Consider the following 22,595-nt stretch of genomic DNA (forward strand, 5'->3'; position numbering starts at 1 on the left):
GTGTGTGTGTGTTTTTATAAACTGGCATACTTAACGAAAAAGCAATTTTCAGAAAGGAAGTGATTTTGTATGTGAAAAATTCAAATAGCACTTACATAGAACAGATATGCATATCCATTTTAAATGCATTCCTAAATAGGCACACTATTTAGAGAAATTTTTAAGTACTTTGTTAGAAATATTGCTTTCAATTTAGATTTCCTCCATTATTACTGAACAACAGCACCCAAAGAATTATTTTTTTTTTATGTGGATAAAGAAGTTCATCTGTATATACATAGTTGGTCCACGGTGCTCAAGATGTCGTAATAGAAAACAGAAAGTAGTAAGGTGACAATTATTAACGAAAATAGCTAAATTAATTATAACATACATGTAGCAAACATTTGAGCCATTTTTCCTTTTTTTCTGAAGTCATGGCAACATCAGTGTCAAACATTCAGTTCATTAATGCCACTCCAACATTCACTGTAAAAAAAATTGTGCTGTAACTCAAACAATGAATGAAGATCCAGAGACATCTTTTCACTATTCCTTACAATGAAATGGATAGAGAACCACTCGCTGTAGAGTTGGGGTACCTATCTGCAGTAATGGCACCATATACCTTAGCTGTGTGCATGCACATACTCTGGAGGTGTTTTCTTGTTTCACTAATTCTACCCCAGATTTAGTACTGAATACAGGCAGTGGTGTAGGATATCTACATAATGTCTTACGCACAGAACTGATCTTGACAACCATCACGCACAGACACTGGCAGAAGCAACTGGGATGTTCATTTCTGAAACAAGGTATTCTGATCACAAACATCTTATGTTCTTTTGCCATCTAAAATCCTTAAAAATATTTCAATACAATGTTTTGGTGCTAACAAGGGAACATCCCCATCGCACCCCCCTCAGATTTAGTTATAATTTGGCACAGTGGATACGCCTTGAAAAACTGAACACAGATCAATCGAGAAAACAGGAAGAAGTTGTGTGGAACTATGAAAAAATAAGCAAAATATACAAACTGGGTCGTCCATGCCTAAGATAGGCAATATTAAGGGCGATGTGAGCCGAGGAGCGCCGTGGTCCCGTGGTTAGCGTGAACAGCTGCGGAATGAGAGGTCTTTAGTTCGAATCTGCCCTCGGCTGAAAATTTTGCTTTCTTTATTTTCGCAAAGTTATGATCTGTCCGTTCGTTCATTGACGTCTCTGTTCACTGTAATAAGTTTCGTGTCTGTGTTTTGCGACAGCACCGCAAAACCGTGCGATTAGTTGACGAAAGGACGTGTGTCTCCAATGGGAACCGAAAACATTTGATCGCAAGGTCATAGGTCAACCGATTCCTCCACAGGAAAACATGTCTGATATATTCTATACGACACTGGTGACAGCATGTGCGTCACATGACAGGAATATGTTGTCGACCCACCTAACTAGTACACTTGGCGAATGGGTAGAAAGATTCTTCTACCTTGCCCGATTTAGGTTTTCTTGTGGATGTAATAATCACTCCAAAAAAAGTGATGAAAACATAAGGGTTTGTCACATAAACTGAAAATAAAAAGTTAAAATTTTCGGTCAAGGGAAGATTTGAACCAAAGACCTCTAGTTCCGCAGCTGTTCACGCTAACCACGGGACCACGGCTCTCCTCGTCTCACACTGCCCTTAATATTGCCTATATTGCACATGGACGACCCAGTTTGTATATTTTTTCATAGTTCCACACAACTTGTTCCTGTTTTCTCGATCGATCTGTGTTCAGTTTTTCAAGGCCTATCCACTGTGCCAACTTATAACTAAATCTGAGGGGGGTGCGATGGGGAGGTTCCCTTGTAAGTACAAGTTGTTGATGATGAATTCTTTTGCCTTGATAGTAGTTGTATTTTCAGGTTGACTATATCTGTAACTGTCTAGCCAAACACATCAGGTTAGACATTGTCTAATGTCCAGTTGTTAACATTACAGTACAATGATTTGTTTTAAGAATCTCAATTACACAGCAGCAGTAATGAAACAGGAAGTGATGACTGTGAAATGTAACAATGAGAGTAGTGACAGCAGCAAATCATGATACAGTTAAGTTATTGGGAGGTCAATTGGCAGTTAAGACTGGAAATATTGCAAAGCTTTTTGATGATATCCTCCAGAGCAGTACAGAACACACACATGCATGTCTACATTATTCTGGACATTTACTTAATCATTATCTTAAGGAGATAATGATTTACAGCTTTCAAATATTTTTGAAAAATCATGATTTGGCACAATAGCTGTACGTCTTTTTTTTACTAAAACTGGTTGTTTTAATAAAATGACAGCTATTATAACAAATCATAATTTTTTGTTAATCGTTCAAGTTAGGGATGAATTTTCAAATGACAATACTGAAGACCCCACTTTTTAACTTTAAGACTATTCAACAAGTGAGAAAAATGGCACACACTGTACCAGAAACTTTTATATTTAGAACACAATGGAGTTTATGGAAATAAAAACTAAAATAGACTTTTTATCTGTTCTGGAAATACCTGAATCAATCACTCTCTTCCCCCCCCCCCCCCCTCCCCCCCTCCAGTTTAATTTTCAAGTACATGAATTTACTGGACTTACACTCTATCAAATGTAAAATTTACAGATTCTCCCTGCAAGCTCAAACGTTGTTTTAAAAAGTTAGTTTGATTAATCTCAGTGATATTGATCTGTATGCTATTAGTTTCTCTTTCCAGAATAAAGACATAACAGATCATGAGTTATATCCACACCAGTATACTGCAGCACCCTTCGGTGTACATGGTTGTTTTGAAAGAGGATGAATTCTATTCATGTTGCTTTTGAAAGGCATACAATTTATTCAATACTATTGGTGCTCCTGTGGTCAGGAATGTCAGTCTATAAACAGTGTGTGATGACTTGTGTTTTCTGATTTTACATAAATACATACATTACAGACATAAATAATACACCAGATAAGACAATGTCTAAAACAGTACAAAAAATAAATAAAAGGATATAAAAGAAAAATATATTGCAATTAGATGTTTTAAATACAATAAAAATTACAACAAAAGTTTCTGGAATGAAATTGCATTTGTTCAGACTTTAATCTCAATTTATTTACATAATTTAAGTAATTCAGTTTTTGAACAGTGACTGTATTCTCCAGCTTCCTATTTTCTTTAAGCCACCAGTCTGCTTCTTGCTACCTTCTTTACGTATTGGATCTACTGTGCTGCTCACATTACTTGTCCTTTCTAATGAATCTGGAGTTGCACGACTACTGCCATCACCATTCTGCACTGTTTGTGTTGATGTCACTGTATGACTAGAACCATTGCCCTTTCTACTACTGTACCACTCCCAGTTGTCAGACTTCAATTTAGCCTGCAATGTCGGACTCTGCTCTGAGCTACGACGACCACTTCTTGCAGCCATTGCAGTCTTCATAAACAAAGGAGCTGACAGATTGCGAATCTTTGGACTCAGACCCTGATGTTTCACTGAACCATTATTGTGTCCTAATACTGGTACAGACTCACTTAGGTTAACCTTATCATTCACTTGTTTGTTGGAATACAGAACTTCGAGCTGTAATAACCCTCGCCCCCTATTGTGTAAAGATGAATCTGAGGAGTCAGAGTATTGCACTGCAGAACCTGTAGTTTTCAATAGTGATTCTGCACTTGAGTACTGTATATTGTCTGATGATGTGCACTGAACCACATTTGATAACTGCTCTGCTTCAGATTTAAGTTCTTGATGGTCAGATGAATGAAAACCATTTATAATTGATGGATTATTAGCTTCAGAAGATTTCTCCTGAAACAGAGGATCACTCTGTGTATCTGTTGGCTTCTGTAGTTCAGTGTTGTAGTCTGATCTTGGCAACGAATCTTTTTTCTTCCGTCTTCTTCGTTTATTCTCCAACCTCAATACACTGCGGACACCTCCATCAACTTCTGATGCCTGATTATCTGGGATGAGTAACTCATAATAGCTACCTGAAATATGAAAATTTATTTAGATAGTTTCTGGAGTATCGGATATTTTCTTTATAATAAAATAATAAACTTTCAACACTTACCTGAAACTAAAGTGTCTTCACTTGGACGCCGCTTCTTTAATCTATGTATTTCATGCCCAGTAACTCCTTCAACAGATCTCCTCCTCTTTTCAAATCTATTTAACTTCCTGCTTCTATATCCAATGCTAAATCTTCGTTGATTATCTTCATTCAGCTGTAAATTTGTGTGATTTGCATGATGCTTCAAGTACTGAAGCATTACTGCAAACACCACTATGAAGAAAAGAGGCTGCATCAGGGCCTATAAACAAACAAACTCCTTCAAATTACTTTATTCTAGCCAGCATATCTTTGCAATTATACAGTGCACATTAGGAAATAAGGAACTCTTTTTATTTGTGTTAGTGAGCAGTAATATAAAGACAAAATGAGAAAATTTATGTTTGAACTTCACTGTCTGCAAGAATAACAACACTCTTACCAATTACTTCAGTAGTGATAATATAAAATTAGATTTGAATCATGCAGTATTAACTGTAATCACTAATTCACCAACACATTCAATTCAATGTACTTCAACGTTCGTTCATAAAGCTATGTTTAAGGCGCAGGTCACCATTAACAGTGTCCATGACTACACTGCACAACTCTGCAGCATTGACACAAAGTCTGGAGATAAGCTATTTCACAGCACCTGCACCTCTCCTCCCCCCCCCCCCCCACCCCCCTCATCCCCCCATTAGGCAAATACTGGTGATTAAAACTTTTTCTGCAACCTGGGACCTACAGTGTCTCGTGTCTCGTTACAGAGAATAACATTATTACAATTCATTCACAATTTGTTATCACAGTCACCCACATTTCTGTGAAAATTACTTCACAACATGAAGAAGCCTGTAATACGAAACAAACAAAATGTACAACACACAATAATGCACAGACCATATAATGAAACACACACACTTTTATAAAAGTGTGTTCAGTCTATTCTGTCAGTGTACAGTACAGCAGCATGTAGCAAATGCAGAACTGTTCTATTACCAGTATTGTTCAAAATTCTGATAACCTTGATCGCAGTAGTGTGTACAGTAATGCACCATCAACTGTCTTACAGGCTCAAGAATTCCAAGAGATTGGATTACTATTTCCGTAAGTGCAAAATCCTTGCAACCAGGCCCACATCATTATCGACCAGTCTCTTCACATGCTCCAGGAAAAGAAATCCTTTCATGCCACGTCTGGTGACCACGCTGGCCATGGAACAGGACCACTTTGACCAATTCACTATCGTCCAGGCTAAAGGCAATAATGTCATATTGAGTTGCCAGAGACTCTGTGTGCCTTATACCAAAATACACAGTAGGTGTCCGCAGTATTCCTGACCTACCTCTGAAGGTTCATCTCTCTAGTCTTGCTTCATCCTGTAATACAGAAGTACATGGATACTTTGTAACCACTAGAGAAAGAACCAGCTGTAGACTTCAGACTGTGCATGGATGAATGAAGCGACCAACTATTTGCAATGCTTTGTTCTATATACCAGTATATTTGTGCACTGAATGACTTACAATAATTCAAAATTGTATAGAATCATTTACTTACATAACCTGTGGCAGCCCAACTAGTTCTTTCATTAACTATAGTTTCAACTGTTGCTGAAAGGATCGAAAGTTGTTGTTTTAACTCAACAATCTCTTCTAGTCTTCTTTTCTCTCGTTCTTCTGCTTTACGATTTTGATCCAGAACGACTGACAATGTACGATTGAAAGACTTTTGCATATCCTCCACTTGTTTCTTGTACCTCTTACTAAGTTCTTCGAGGTACTGGCCACTCAGGGACATATTGCGCTCCAGAGCCTGAAATGAATTTTTTTTAAATTGTAAGTTGCCTTTCAATTTATAAAGCTTGAAACAGTTACGCACAAGCAATATCTTTACACTGAATCCGTGACTCAGGGGATGGCTCTGAGCACTATGGGACTTAACATCTGTGGTCATCAGTCCCCTAGAACTTAGAACTACTTAAACCTAACTAACCTAAGGACATCACACACATCCATGCCCGAGGCAGGATTCGAACCTGCGACCGTAGTGGTCGCGCGGTTCCAGACTGAAGCGCCTAGAACCGCTCGGCCACCAACGGCCGGCTGACTCAGGGGATATTTCCAGCCTGTTTTTAATATGGTATACCACCACTCATGTATAAAATTGGAGATAAAGCAGACAACCTACTTACAGACCTTTCTCAGTCCTTCCAGTCTTTCCAAAAGTCTTCAAAAAACTTGTTTATCTAAAAATACTGACTCATGTAACCAAGCAGAACTTGTTAACTGCCTCTCAGTTTGGCTTCCCTACAGAATTCTCGACAGAGAAAGCAACACCTGTTGAGGACAAAATTCGTGGTGGCAAACTGAAATGTTATGGAATCTTTGGTGATTGTATAGAGTCTTGCAACATAAGGTGTAGGGTATCAGTAACAGACTGTATCAAGTTTGAAATTACCTCAGAATGGGGAAACAATTTCTGGAATCCCACAAGGATTGGTACTGGTTCCACTCTTGTTCCTAACCCAATGACTTTAAAGAGCAGTTCAGAAACTCTAATGTTTTGATGATGACAAGATGGTGTCGAAACTCAATTTTACTAAACACAGTTAAGATCCTAACCAAATAGGCCTCCAATGGGTTCGAAGTGAACTGCTTAAAAGCTGAATCTTACGAAGATACATTATGCAATTTGGAACAAGCGAAAGTGACCTGCTCGCACCAAAAGCAGACAATGGTCTTGCATGAAATGAAACACTATGTAAAATTCCTAAGAGTGGATAATAATTTAATTTTCAGTCAACACACAGCTCAGTTAAGCATGATTACCCTAGACGCCCCACTCATCGTGTCAATCTATTTTCGTTCTTCACTGCCTAACTGTATTATCTTCTAAAAGTAAATAAATTGTGTGTTCAGTAAAAGCAAGCACTAAGAATATTGCAAAAATTATGTAAATGTACATTTTACAGATGCTTTTTTAAGGATCTTTGAATTCTTACACTCTTCCAAATACACTTACACCTTCGTTATTTTTGTTGCTGAAAATAAAAATCAGTTTCAGATTGACTATGATTTCACAAGAGAAGACTCATAAATAAAATTAATGTAGATTTTTGCCTCTTTGTCTAGGGTTTGAAGTAGTGTTACATATTCTGGTATAAAGGTATTCAAACAAGCTCCTATCAAATAAAGTGAGGAATTTGAAATCCCAATAAGTTCAAAACAAAATTAAAATCCAGCTCATGAGTCACTCTATCCACGAAGTATTTTAATATCTAGAGTGAACATTTGGTTAGCTACATGGCAAGTAGTAGTGTTCACTGAAAAGCTGCATGGAAAGTAGCAATGTACCATATATGTGACTCTGTATTTAAAGATAATTTTATCTAAAGAAAAATTCGCTCAAAAAAGTAAAACTAGGAGACTGCTGCCCAATATTCACATTCATGAAGCAAATACTGTCAAATGAGTCGATAAAATGTGTAGCACTGAATTACTGTTCAGAACTATTGGTATCTTTCTTACGGAGAAGAGAGGGTAGATGGATCCTGGGACCTGAGTAACTTTAATTTTCTTTTCATACTACCTTTTCCTCCTCCTCTCTCTCTCTTCCCCCCCCCCCCCCCCCCCCAAAGGAAGAAGTAATAGTTTCAAATCTAACATAGTGCAATGTACTTGCGTGTGTCTCCACAGCAAGTATTAATCAATATTTAATGGCATTTGTAATTATTTTCTTTGAAAAATCCCAATGTAATTAAATGAATATTAGTACGACTATGGAGGCATCAGCATTTTTCAAAGCAGCAGCTTCTAATTTTCTCAATTGACTGTATATGACTTAGGTATGAATAGCATTAAACAGCATAGGATTAGTGTATTGTTAATACAGTGTACAGCTTAAGATTTTATAATCAGTTTGTCTTCTGTTAAAGTGTGCCTCGAGTGCTTTCACATCCCTCACAGTTTCTCCTCCATGAAATCCATTGATGATAAATGAATTAACGAACAGTGTGCAGGACAGTGCATTTAGAACCAAGTGTCTCGTTCATAATGGCTTAATGTTTCCATGTGAAGAACAGTTTAAAAGCAGTGACATTTAAAAATTAAATGATAAATGTAAACTCATCTGAATTAGCTACACAAAATGTCAATTACAAGACATGTAACACTCTCATTACAAAAACTTTCTGTAGTAGTTATTGCACCTAAACACTAGTAATCTCAATTCAGAAACAAATCAGTTTCATCTTGGTTCAAGTGGCATTATTTCTACACCTAATACTTGAACAATGATAGGATGTTGCCCCTCATCTCCATTCAACTTCTCTAGTTTGTAACAGTGGAAATAACTACATAAACATTTTAAATACATGTGGTGTTGGGAGATGCTGGTGCTCTATTTATTCACAATGCTGTTTATGGCAATTGAGAAACCCGTGAAAAGCAGATTTTCAAATGTAACGACCTTTGAACTTTTTACGTTTAAGTATAAATAGCACAAGATAAGAAGTCAACAGCCATGAAGCTCAGTTATTATAATGCATGAATTATTCTGTGAGAGTGCGAGCGAGAGAGAAAGAGAAAGCGCAAGCATTCTGTCAATAACAGAATCCTGAAATCATTTGAAGACATTTACCTTGATCTTGTTTGCAAGCCTGACAAAAACTGATTCTTTCTGGACTTGCTGTGTCGGTAAACTCGGTGGTGCCATAGTTGTAGCTACAGCTGGAGCAGTGCTGGTGTCAACAACTCGCTCCAGGTCCTTCAGTTCATTAAGCAAGCTGTCCAGTGAAAGATTATCTTGTGCTGGTTCCTCTGCTGTAACTGGCATGGTGACACTCTCTTCCAACACCAGGCCAAAATCTTCTACTTGTGATGTACTCGAGTCTACTAACTGTTCCTTAGTTTCAACAGCCTTTGTCTGAGCACTTCCATTTGCACTGTCTATTGCTTGTATCACTGAAGATGCTTGTAACATTGTATCTGGTGCAGGTGGCAGCTCTGTAACTACAGTTTCTGAACTGGGTAGTACTTTACTAGCTGTGAGAAGAGAAGGTGCTACATCTTCATCATCAACCCTCTCCAGTGTTTTAGTTGGCTTAATTTGTGCAGCAACTGATGAGTCAATATGAGATACTGTTACAGGCACAACATGAGAGTCTATGTTCTCTGCAGTGCTACTAATATTACAGGGTTTGGTACTTAAACTAGTAGTCATTGTACATGTTGGAACAGGTTTCAGGACGTTTTCCAAATTATCTTCCACGATGTGAGATTCTGTGTCTTCTTTTTCTGTACTTTCCAAAACAGGACTAGCATTCAGTTCTTCACTAACATTTAAGGCCACTCGCTTTTCAAATACTGCTAACATATTACACAGGGCTGCTATATATTTTGGGGGGAACAGTGCCATAATGTAGCCTCCTGGATCCACTTGCCTAATGCCAAACATTTTTCCAGGTTTAAGAGGGAATGGAGCCCCCAACTTGCGACTTGGGAAATCTAATCCATATGGAGCACACAACTTTGAGTCCCTGATGGTGTCCGAAACGAAAGGCGATTCTATTAGTGCATGCAGATTCTCTTCTTCACAACTAAGTAACTTAAATACATCACCATACAGTGAATCACTACAGTTGTCACACACAACAATATGCCTAGGACTCCTACAAGGTTCTGCACTGGGGACTTGTGAATGAAAACTTTCTGTTGTGTTGTTCTGAATGTCTGTATTATTTCGCGAGTCTCCACTTTTCCCTAGTGCTTCTGCCGCTTTTGTGACAATACTTAATATTGCATAACGAGCATTATCAAATATGGTTGATGGTTCTCCTTTACCAATATCAAGTGGTTCATCATCATCTTCAACATCATCATCGTCTATATTTTCATCTGGCTCTAAAACTTGATCCACTGTTTTCAAAACTTCAAACTCGCTAGTTCCGTATGCACGAAACAGCGACACTGGGCAGAAATGTTCCGAGCCATAATGGGAGTGAAATTCTACTTTTATAAATTTTCCAAACAAGTGGGGATGTAAGTTAAAGCTCTGGATTGTTCTTTCATCTTCTGCAACAAAATTGCCTACATTTTGCCAGTCTCTAGTTGGAAACCTGTCACTAACATACACAGAGAACTCTCGTGGTGGTGATGAAAATAATTCGAAGTTGGCAATCTCAATCTGAAACAAAGGTGAAGTAGTAGTTAATAATTTTGAGGACCCAAAATCAATTTACAAATACTATGTTTTAAAGTTAAAACCGATACTGGGTGGTTATAGTTTAAGTACAGCCACTCATGGAGGTCCAGTGTGGTCTGCATCATCATATGGCAGCATGAATTCGAAGCTATACAAATGCATTAATGCAAAATCTATTAATGTTGCATTTTTTTTTCCAAATTGTGGTCACCAGGTGCAAATCTGGCACTGTACAGGATCTTCATAATGTCCCTGGTGCACATTTTGAACAAATTGTGTAAGTAGTAGTTAATAGTAAAATCAACATTATGCCTTTCTTACTTGTGTGATCTTTTCTGCCCACATCCCTTTCCTAACCATTAAAATGGAAACATTTCTATACATTTTTTCCTTGCATTCATAGTGCCAGATTTGCACCTGATAATCAAAATTGGAAGCAATTTTTTTCCAGCATAAATTGGTTCTGCATTAATACATTAGAATACCTATCTAGTTTTGTTTGCGTAAGATAATTACAGCACACACTAGACCACAGAGTGACACTTCGATCATAACAACCTTGTATTAGGTATCATAACTTTATAAATCTACAACCAGAATTACTTACTTCTCAACACTAACATATAAATGAGGCTATAAAGAAATATACTATCAGAGAGGTGTCACAACCATATTTGATGTCTGTGTGTCAAACATTTCAGATATTTTGCTGTAGCTACCTATAAACTTGACAAAAGAATGGTAGTTTTCTATTTTTACATTAATTTTGAAGTTGTTTTGATTAAAATTTAAAATAATTTAGTTCAATATGAAGTAATTGGAGAGAGAAAGAAATCTACCTACTAAGTGGTAGCAGGAGAACACACACAGAAAAGGTATTACAGTTCACAAGATTTCAGAGTCAAGGGCTCCCTCTCTTGACAGAAAGATTGAAGTGGAAGGAAGAGGGGTGAAGGAAAAGGACTTGTGAGATTTAGGAAAATGGGTAGAGTTTGGGAAACTTGGACAGAAACCCAGGTCAAGGGAGACTTGGCAGAAAGGATGAGAAAGAAAGACCTCTCCAGACCTTTTCCTTCATCTCCTTCTTCGCCTTCAACCCTTCTGCCAGAGGGGAGAGCCACTGGGTCCAAAAGCTTGCAAACTGTATTACGTGTATTCTCCTACGACTGCCTAGAGAATAGATTTTTTTATCTATTCAATTACCCTATATTTTAAAACACTGATTTTTTCATTGATATTAGTTCAATATCCTCTCTCCCCCCCCCTCTCCCTCCCACCCCTCCATCAATAGCACACATACAATGCGAGTGCGAGTGTGTGTGTGTGGGAGTGGGAGTGGGAGTGGGAGAGAGAGAGAGATATCAACTAGTGGGTAAGCCTGTTTTGCATTATTTTGTGTTATTTTGTGTTTCTATGCTCCACACATTGACCCACTGTAGGCGAGTCGTTGCCTTTCCCTTATTTCACGCAATGCAACATAAGATTTAATACTTCCAAACTCACCTTTTTTGCCTGTATAGCTTCACACAATTCAACCACAAACCAAATTCGACTGGTGCAAGTGTTCAGAAGGTACTCATCTCGAGACGGAGATAATACTGAACTGGCACTTGTAGCTTCAGGATTAGCTGCAACTATTTTTGCACCACAGTCTGGAGATGCGTAATTTTTTGAATGCAGTTTAGAACTTCCAGCTGGCCGACTCTGGGTGACAGGAGGAGATGTTGCATTATTCTGATCTACAATGAAGAGAAATTTGTGTAATAAATCATTATCTATTATAGCAATTATTATTTTGCTAAATTTTAATGACATTCATAATGAGTAGGACAAACAGATGAGTTCAAAAGGAAACATTTAAAAATAATTTTGTTTTGTTGTATATAATAGGCTTTATAACAGGGTAGTTCTCTATCATTATGCAACACAGCTCTGGATAAAAGATGTGGTTGAAGTCCTTTGTATCAGCACACTTGCCATGTTCTTAGCTTGGTCGGATTAGAATAAATAATACAAAACAAAAAAATTGTAGCCTACACCTATGATATCACTTGGCAGCAGCCAAGGGCTTCCTGTCACATCCAGTATTACAACACCCTTATCACCATTCAACTTACCATAGGCAAAACTGTGTGCGCTTACTACAGTGCACATTTTACTTTGGGGTTATCCTCGTTTCAGAAACACACTAATTAAAAATGTAGCCATAGTATTTTCTTTTTCACTTTTCTTCTTTCTCTTCAATAGTGAGTGTGATTGTATACTTGCTTCATCCAGCACTCCCTTGTAGTGCATTGGGACCTAGCTACGATTGGACACAGTAGTAAGGCTACTACACCAGCACACAGTACTGAACATGGTAATAAGCATATGTAATTGCTTTTCTGGTGACAAGGCAACTAACCGGCTTTAGCAATCAATTGGTCAGTCAATTCTTTTTGTCAGTTTTTCCAGTAAAATGACATGATCAAATGAAACTAGTCTCCGTGGGTATGTCAGATATACGCAGGTTTCATTCTGCAGGTTTGAGTGGTTTCACTCTTGTGAGACAACTGACTGACAAGTCTCTGACTATTACGTCATTTATATGAACCTTTTCACTCAGTCTCCATGTTTGAGTTCATTGTCAGTTATACATGTACCATAACTTGAGTTCACATGTTATTTGTCTGTAAGTAAGTTATTTTATTTCACAGAGAAGTGAATAAAAAGTAGTTCTAAAATGAAATATTTTCAAAGTTTTTGTATTTATTTCTTAATTACATTCTTCTCATACTTCTGGTACTAAATGTACAGTTTTGGTACTAAATGTACAGTTTTGGTTAGTATTAAACAGTTAATAACTGGTGGTACATTATGAATTTACTTTGTTTAACTTTATAAGAGCTCTTCCTGTTGTTTTGTGTCCATCACTGATTTTTTTTTTTTTTTTTTTTGTGTGTGTGTGTGTGTGTGTGTGTGTGTGTGTGTGTGTGTGTGTGTGTGTGTGTGTATCGCATATAAGATAGAACTTTTTATTTGTAATTTGTTAATTTTCTTTGCATTTTTTTAATACAGTTTCAGCGTGTGAATCATCCTTGCGTATACTGTATAGTGCATTGAATTAACGCTGAGGATCACTATTTATCAAGTCATATGTGTTCTTTCATTCCCACACCATTGAGTGTTTCAGTATTTTGATCCAGGCACGAAGTCCACTATCAAATAGAGTGCTATTCATAAATATGGATGAAAACTGAACTAAAAGTTACTTATTGGCACTTAACAAAAAGCAAATATTGGAACAACAACAACAGTGACAACAGACGTTAAAGTGCAGTCAATACTAATGATTTATCTGTGTAAAAACAGTCAAATGTTTCCATTCAGAAATGAATCTGCTGGTATCAGGCGACTGTGTCTACTGTTCTCATTCGATTGCTCCCAGAGACTGGTTTCACTCAGAATTACAACTGACACAATCAGTTCATTCAGTTTCTCCCGTATACTGCACTCAAAACAATGAACGAATAATTCAACCCACAACCAAATGAACCTATCGTTTTTCAACAACCAACTGATTCAATTCTTTTCATTCTATATTTCCCTTCGCTACCTTTATCTGGTAATTTTCAATACTTTATTCCAGAACCTGCCTTTATCTCATGTAGTCCACATGGAGTCAAATTCAGTAAATTTTACCTAGAATAATTCAGTTGAATGCCGGAACAAATATTCAGTAATGGATTATATAAGCTTACTGAGAAACTGAACTTGGGCCACAAAAATTAAGCCACATAAAAAATATTTTCTTTGATAATGGTTACACTTCTGATGGATATTGCAAAGCCATTATATAGAGCACTCTTAAGCAGAATACTGATTAACAGAATAAAAAGTTTGTATTCTTAAACTGTCACAGCCACAAAATTGCAACTCTACCTGTGAGTGTCAAAATTCATGTAGGTAGTGCAAACTATGGAGCCAAAGTGGATAGAACATGAGATGTTTGTGCCTGTGCTACCACAGGAAATCAAATTTAGCAAAACATGCACTGGAAATGGGACTCAACTGTTTACACACACTAGATAACACTAGGAAACATAGTGTCTTAACTTTTTTAAATTAGATATTTCAAGCCTCAGGTGGAGGGTGGTGAGTACAGTTTGGGATCCAGCCATCATAAGAATTCAAGCAGAGACATGGCCTTACGTGGGATGGACAACCACTGATGACATAGCCAGTTGCATGGCTTTATAATGACGAGACCATCACCAACACAGAAGTCTGTTAACAGTAACACTTGATTCAAAACCTTACGGAAAATTAACTGGAAGCTCAGACAAATTTGATTAAATTATGTTGTATGTATCAAAAGGCAAATTAACTTGAGAAAAATATAAAATTAGAGAGAGGCAGAATGCCTGGCCAACAACTGATACCTTCAGGTGGTGAAATTCCAGTACCACCATATACACATTTTAAAGTGAACAGAACTACTACTATATTTTGGAGCTATTAGATCCTTCCTCTGGAAGAAAGAGTGTTTAGATTGTGAAAATTTAGAAACAGGGTGGGAGGCAGCTGATCAATCATACCGTAAGATGAGGAGGACCCACCCATTATTACAATTTTTACTCTTGGTTTTTTTTTTTACTTTTTTTAATTATTACATGATGTGCAGGAAGGAATCAAACTTTCTATTCAGATTATTAATGTGAATTGCATTCACAGTACACACAGATATATTAACTACAAAACTAGGTAACAAAACTAATCACATGTAAAAAATGAAAGCTAGACCTTTCACTGGTTATCTATACTTATCTCTATCTCAATGCTGATAAGCAGACAGAAATACCTGCCACCAAAATTGTTCACAGTACTGGGACAACTGTTACGAAATGAACACTCGATAACATTGCTGCATTCAAAAACAGACGTGCATTAATAGAAAAATATCAACATACATGTTGATTTGCTGTTGCTGCTACTAGACACAAAAATTAAAGTATTATCCCTAAGAACATGAACTACTTACAGCAGCTTTGCATGAACCCTAAACAGTGGTAATTTGTCCCTTGAACAATAAAAACAAAAAAGAAAAAATTAAACCAGATATTTCTCAAGTTCCCACAATATTAATGTAGGAGTAGATTTAAGTATTGGTCAGATTTACCAAAAACCATGTGATATCACATTAATATTAATGTCATAGCAATTATAATCACTTTGTAAATTGAGTGGTTGAATAGGCATGAACAGTTTGCTACCACCTCTAAAGCAACGAAGGTAGTGTGGTCAGTATAGCATCATGTTACGATGGAGTGGACATTTAGCAAGATGAAGCTTCTCCTACGTTTGACATTAAACAGTACCAAAATATCACTTTCAAGAATACCTGTGGATCATGTTTTTACTTCTGCAACAGTAGATCTACACAGTGCCATTTTAGTAAGGATACAACAAAATCACTCAGAAACATTCACAAAAATATTCCTAAAGGTGCATTGAGGATATCTGAAGACACAGTCTCAAAACTGAAACAAGAAAACCCATGAAACTTCCTGGCAGATTAAAACTGTGTGCCCAACCGAGACTCGAACTCGGGAACTTTGCCTTTCGCGGGCAAGTGCTCTACCATCGGAGCTACCGAAGCACGACTCACGCCCGGTACTCACAGCTTTACTTCTGCCAGTATCTCGTCTCCTACCTTCCAAACTTTACAGAAGCTCTTCTGTGAACCTAGCAGAACTAGCACTCCTGAAAGAAAGGATATCGCGAAGACATGGCTTAGCCACAGCCTGGGGGATGTTTCCAGAATGAGATTTTCACTCTGCAGCGGAGTGTGCGCTGATATGAAACTTCCTGGCAGATTAAAACTGTGCGTACCGGGCATGAGTCGTGCTTCGGTAGCTCCGATGGTAGAGCACTTGCCCGCGAAAGGCAAAGTTCCCGAGTTCGAGTCTCGGTCGGGCACACAGTTTTAATCTGCCAGGAAGTTTCATATCAGCGCACACGCCACTGCAGAGTGAAAATCTCATTCAAGAAAACCCATGTTTATTCTGACTAATCTTAATACCTAAATGATCATGATGGCAGATAGCCCTATTACAACATATAGCCTGTCATATCCGAGAATGACAGAATATTATATTAATTGGGTTTATAATGTAACTGGATAGAGAGAAGATCTATTCACAAAGCAGCAGCAGAAAATATACATGTAAAAGTTAAGGAACTTTGCAAGCTTTCAGAGGCAGTAACTTTCTTCTGGCAGAAGGGATGACAAGGTTTAGGAAATGGGGAGTGTTTGGAAAAGTAGTCCAGAACCCTGGGGCAGAGATTGAGAAGAGAACAGAAGGAAACACTGATTGTTGGGGACTGCATTGTTTGAGATTTGAAAACAGGGTTACTTAGAGGTGGATGACATAATACTGACAAAACACCATGGGGGTAGTTATTAACTCCTGCTATTAGGAGCATAAATCTATGAGCAATGTATGTGATAAACGTACAGTGGAGAAAAATAGACAGGTCAGGAAATAAAACATATTGGAAACTAAGAGAGACTAAAGAAAGGAACAGCTACTGAGAAGAAATGCTGAGACAAAAGAAATTAGCATGAATTAAAGCCGGTTGGATAGCAAGACCAAGGACATTGTGTAATGACAGTTCCCATCTTAATTGTGAGAGGCTAGTGTATGGGAGAAGAATCCAGATAGCAGATGTGGTAAAACAGGCACCAAGGTCATGACTGTCATGGTGTAGAGCATGCTCTACAACAGGATATTGTCTGTTGCCAATGTACGCCCTTTGTCTATGTCCATTCATCTTGATTGATAATTCGGTGGTAGTCAAGCCACGTAAAGACCAAAAATTGTTTGCATAACAACTGGGACATGCCAAGTGTCATTTCACAGGTGTCTCTCCCCTTGATAGTGTATGATTTGCCACTTACAGGGTGATATAGATGGTGGAAATAGAGTGCACAGTGCAAGTCTTACAGCTGGGATGGTCACAGGGATGGGAACCATATGGGTGGAGGAGTAGTACAGGATCTCCTCAGGATACTGCGGACATTTGGGTGTGACGAAAAGTTATTTGTGGTGCAGTGGGCAAAAAGTTGGGCAGAATGGACCTCATTTAAGGGCATTATTTTAAGAAATCATACCCTTGTCAAAGTAGCTGACTGATAAATTCAACACCAGGATAAAACTGGATACAGGTGAACTCCTGAGATGTTTTTGTGGAGGGCTCAGGAGTACCAGGATTGGATGTGACGGCCCAGCAAATCTGCTTTTGAACTAGGCTGTTGTGGTAAATGTGTCTAGTGAAGGCTGAGGTGAAAGCGGCGTACTCCTGTAAAGAGTCCACATCTGAAATAATACATTCACCTCTAATGCCAAGGTTGAAGGGAGGAAACATTTGACATGTAAAGGATGCCAACTGTCAAAATGTAAGTGCTGTTGTTTGTTAGTAGTTTTAACGTGAACTTAAGTGTTTTTGACCCTTGGTGAGAGAATAGGACATATGAAATCTAAGTGGGTGAATGTATTTAGAGGTTTCAAAATTTTTAACAGGCCAGCCTTACTATGGGACCATATGTGAAAAATGTCTTAAGTGTATCAGAAGGCTTATGGACTTCAAGAAGAACCCCTCCAAGTGACTCATGAAAAGGTTGGCTTAGGAAGGAGGCTTCCTTTCCTACAGCCTTCCTTTTGATCTGTTTGTTTGTCTATCCCTCAAAGGTAAGGTATGGCTGGGAAGTGTAAAGTTCATGGAGGTGAGCATGAAGGATGTCTTAGCTTTGGGAATTAGGTGGGCACTGGTTGAGAAATGGTCAGCAGCAGACACCCCATGTACACTATGTACATGAGGGATGTTGGCATAGTGAGAGGTGGCAAAATGGGAACAAGCAAGGTGGAGTGGGACAGGCGCACATTTCAGACTACTCTGCCAATCTTCTGCCAGGAGGAGGAGGAGCCATTGAGGGGGGAGGAGGGGTGCCTTGTTTGGGGAAGGAGACCAGACAGTGAGGTCATCGGTCTCATCGGATTAGGGAAGGACGGGGGAAGGAAGTAGGACGTACCCTTTCAAAGGAACCATTCTGGCATTTGCCTGGAGCGATTTAGAGAAATCACAGAACACCTAAATCAGTATAACCAGACACAGGAGATCCGTCGTCATCCTGAAAGCGAGTCTTGTGTGCTAGCCAATGTGCCACCTTGCTCGATAGGAGTCACTGGCTCTGCAAGCTTGCAAATATTCCAAATCTCAAGTGTATCTACTTAGTTGCATTGTATTTTCACAAATTTAAAACTGATTATTTTCGTTGGTATACAAAATGGTTGGTAAGACAACATGTTTTAATAGTGTAAACTTCAGCTCTGTAAACAATTATTTAAGATGGTCAGAACAATTTAGATTTACTTTCATTCCAAATGATCCGTGGTGAGGTGGTCCTCCAGGATGTAGGACATGTCAGATAAACAATAATACATGACAAATATTTACCTTCCACAGGTCCCAAGTGGGATGATAATCTTTTTTGTTGCAAACACTGCACTAACATGATTAGAGCACAGATGTGCAGCCGATGGCCCCTGGGCCAGATCCAGACGGGTGATTGGTTTTGTTCTGGCCCGCAGAAGAATTTCATGGGAGAGTGAACAAGGCACTGCAGAATTTCGCAACAATTTTTTTAAAAATAGCTATTGCAAAATGTCATAAGTAAAGAAATAATGTTCACTATGCAGAAGTAAATATTTTAAAATGGGGTGAACATAAAATGAATGTACTCTTAAAAATGTCTATTTTGAGGCATGGAGTTTCTGGAAAGGGGTGCCATTCCTATTGGTGCACTACCTCATAAACATTAACATCACGCACGCTACTGTATCAATTCTCTGCAGTACGTGTACTGCCGTTGCGTCTCGTGACGAGGTGGCCTGCAAGCTTAAGCAAGTATGTGGATCAGGCCCAAGAGCCACCAGTGGTTGCCTATACATCAATTGGAGAGTGTGAAGGTACATGTTACATGTGCTACATGTGTAACACTGAAGCAAGGAGTTAGTGGAGGCAGTATGAAAGAAAGCTACAGCATTCGAAATGCAAATGACATAACTTTACTGACAAATCTGTAAATGTATTAATCTAGTTGAACATCGGCAAAAACTCAAAATAGCTCTTCGGATATCGTAAGTTCAAAAAATAAGATGGTTTCTGCATTTTTTATTTACTTTATCTGAGCAGTTTCCTTCAGCCTTTGATATTTTTAGGTTGCTGACAGCGAGATAAAGAAACAGGCATCAACATATTTTACCTAAAATACCTTCATCTGGGAGGCAACACTGCTTTCATTGTTTTCATCTTCAAATGAGCTTCTGAGAAGAATAAGCAAATAAGTGGATATGGCAGAAAGTTAATCACATCAAGACCAAAATGATTTGCGATTAGAATGCCATAGAGAAAGACTAAAGATTGCAGTAGAGTTTGTATTGAAAACTGATTACTATATTCAAAATTAAACTTCCCATGAGTCTGAAGTACAAAAATTTGTAATCAATGTGTACAAGCATTTCTAACCTACAACAATGACATGTCTTTCTTGGAAGAGAACTACCCATGAATTAAACTGCTCGGTAAAAAATGGAAATCAGGAGGAAAGAAGATGAGTGTTTTAGAGACTTATGGAAGAAATGAGCTCATGATTAATCAGAAAAACTGGCAAAAGATAGGCCAATCAGGAGCAATGGAACAGGTATGCTAGGACAGGATAAAACAAGAACAGCAGCTACTTCATGTCTGACATGTGCCATGTCATCTACGGTCTCACATCCAAAACCAAAAAATTCATTATAAACCAATGTACAGTTTGTGCCATTAACATGTATTTAATTCATCTCTATACTATCCATAATACATTTTGCTGCATACAATCTATCACATTCCTTGCTTGCATACCACAAGATACTGAAGACCAAACCAATGCAGCATTGAAAGATTACAAAATTTGATGTCTTTACCTCTCTTTTTCTGCTCATCTTCTGCAAGATGTTTTAGCCTCCACTCACTAAAGGATGGTATGTCCTCTGGTAGTGAGTGTTCAGTCTCTGCCTTGCTAGGGTCAGGTGGACCTTGATCCTCTGTAGTCCTGGATGCTTGCACTTCTTCAAGACTGTCATTGACAAAAGGTCCAGAGTCTTCTTTTGCAGCAGCCTGTGGCGGTGGCTGAGAAGCTTGCCCCTGCGGCCTCTGCTCTACCACTTTCGGTTCTGCCCGCACTACGTACTTCTGGTGCTGTTTATCTTCCTCAGTTTCTGTAAGATTGGCGACATCTGCCGACAGAGTGGGTATTGTCACCTCAGAGGCAGCAAGGCTGTCAGCTGCAGACTTGCTGACTGTGAGGTTGTCAGTACGAGATGGCTCATCAGGTGCATCCACAGTGCCCGCCTGCTGCTGGAGCTCAGCTGCCGCCGAGTCGACGAGCGTAAACACTACAGCTTGACTAGTCTCCGACAATCTGTGAAGCAAAGCACTAAGTCAAGTCGGGTCATCACTGTATATTGAAGGAGCTCGCCACATGCGTATCTGGGAGTAAGAATTACGTGACAATTCTGATGTGATGTCACTGTCAGTTCTGCCTTTTGACATAGTCACAATATCTAACCCTCTTACCTGTACCTACAAATGGATGGGAACACCTTAATAATGTGAAGTTAATGTGAGTTACCTGTAACTCACATTCATTCAGAACCACCCGCTGGCAGTGAGGAGACTGATCTCACTTCATTTTAAGTCTGACTGACAACCAAGTTCCTGAAAAGTGATCCCTTTACCAACACACTAACTAGTGCCAAGGAAGAAATTTTAGGAACACTCCACAACAAGTTCGCCTGTTCTTCCTAACAGTGTTAATTGATCACTGATAAAAACCCCACATTACAACCGTCTAAGGTAGGCTACATCAAAATACTCAGCAACCAGTTGCATAAAAGAAATTTCACTTCCTCGACCAGTTTCAAGATTTAGTTCCCTTCTTTTGAAGGTTGTAACTATTGCATTATGAAACTAATTAAGGGAAGAAAATTTCTCTTGTGCAACTGGTTGCTGATTATTTCGATATATACAACTACAGTTGCTGAAGGTGGATAAAATACTAGTCCGTCCAAGATACTAACTCCAACTCTCTGGCTAGAAACTACCACGTTAAAATAGTTCTGTTTCACTGTAAAGCGGCAACCAATTACATCCTCTTCACTGGCGTAATGTATTAGAAATGAGTATAAAGATAATGGTGTGTGTAGCTTTATGCCTCCAATACCTGGTATTCTTGCCTGAAATCATACCAGTTATCTCACAAAGCCAATCAAAGATTTCGTAAAAGCATTACAACAGTGCAAGGGGAAACTGAATCTCGTCATTCTCTGATATCACATCACATACTCCCAGTCATGCAGGTGGCGAGGACCATTTAGAAGAACAGCAACAAAGGAAAACGAAACAAAAATAAATATGAATGTATGCTGAAAAAGGAGAGTTAGATCCCTTTACACCGATCAAATGCATGCTACTCAACACCGCAGAGATGTGCACCATCGTGGCGAGACTGGGGGCTTACCGGTGGTACACCGGAGGGAAGGCCCAGATGATGCAGATGACGGCGACGTAGAGGAGGGCCATCTGCAGCAGGCGGAAGGACGCGCGGCACCCCCAGTAGCAGGGCCCGTGGCCATCGCACGCGGCCGAGGACACAATGACGCACGCCGAGGCGGTCGCAGACGGGGAGCCGGCCAGCCGCCTGAAGCCGCACACCGGCGCCTCCATCAGCAGCAGCAGCTCTGTTCAACCAACACGCGCCGCCGCCTCAGCACTCGCGCACGTCCGCGCCCGGCACTTAAAGCTCTACTGCACAGGCGCGTGCACTGACAGAACAAACGCCGCAGCATGGTCTACAGGTGGCTCCTAACGCACGTGTACACTGACTAACTCATTTGTCCCAACCAATACTACACATTCCTCGACAACTTTATGATATTGAAATTCGTAACTAGACTTGTGTGTGTGCTCTAGAATTTCAGTTCCCGAATTTGCCGGGGTGTTACACATTTCTCAGTTATTTCGACCCAAGACGCCATGTACCGTTCGTCAAACTTTTCTCGATCGCACTGCTTCCGAGATGTGAAACGGTAGACGTGTGAAAAGTTTGGGCCGCTGTGTGTTGTGTAAGGACACTGCAGGGCTGGATTTACGGACGATGGCGCTCTTATTGCCCAAAAAATTACTATTTCATATTACAAAAAACGTACGTAGCGATGGAATTGAAAGAAACCTGCGATTGACTCCCCATGTA

At 39.0% G+C, this 22,595-nt stretch overlaps 1 protein-coding gene across 7 annotated transcripts in view; it reads right to left on the reverse strand.

Moving 5' to 3' along the window:
• Window positions 1–3,002: 3,002 nt before the first annotated feature.
• Window positions 3,003–22,595, reverse strand: part of LOC126483675 (SUN domain-containing ossification factor) — a 254,712-nt gene continuing 235,119 nt past the window's right edge. For 6 of the 7 annotated variants that reach the window (XM_050106754.1, XM_050106753.1, XM_050106755.1 and 3 more), the window contains exons 2-8: window positions 21,864–22,083; window positions 20,269–20,765; window positions 11,765–12,000; window positions 8,699–10,243; window positions 5,618–5,872; window positions 4,076–4,316; window positions 3,003–3,992 (exon numbers count right to left, since the gene is read on the reverse strand). In XM_050106754.1, coding sequence (XP_049962711.1) covers window positions 3,127–3,992; window positions 4,076–4,316; window positions 5,618–5,872; window positions 8,699–10,243; window positions 11,765–12,000; window positions 20,269–20,765; window positions 21,864–22,069 — 3,846 coding nt within the window. In that variant the 5' untranslated portion in view covers window positions 22,070–22,083 and the 3' untranslated portion in view covers window positions 3,003–3,126. The remainder of the gene's footprint in view (window positions 3,993–4,075; window positions 4,317–5,617; window positions 5,873–8,698; window positions 10,244–11,764; window positions 12,001–20,268; window positions 20,766–21,863; window positions 22,084–22,595) is intronic. The other variant, XM_050106749.1, reaches the window with a different exon arrangement.

This window comes from Schistocerca serialis, chromosome 6 (genome assembly GCF_023864345.2).
Source record: "Schistocerca serialis cubense isolate TAMUIC-IGC-003099 chromosome 6, iqSchSeri2.2, whole genome shotgun sequence".
In the NCBI taxonomy this organism is placed as follows: Eukaryota; Metazoa; Arthropoda; class Insecta; order Orthoptera; family Acrididae; genus Schistocerca; species Schistocerca serialis.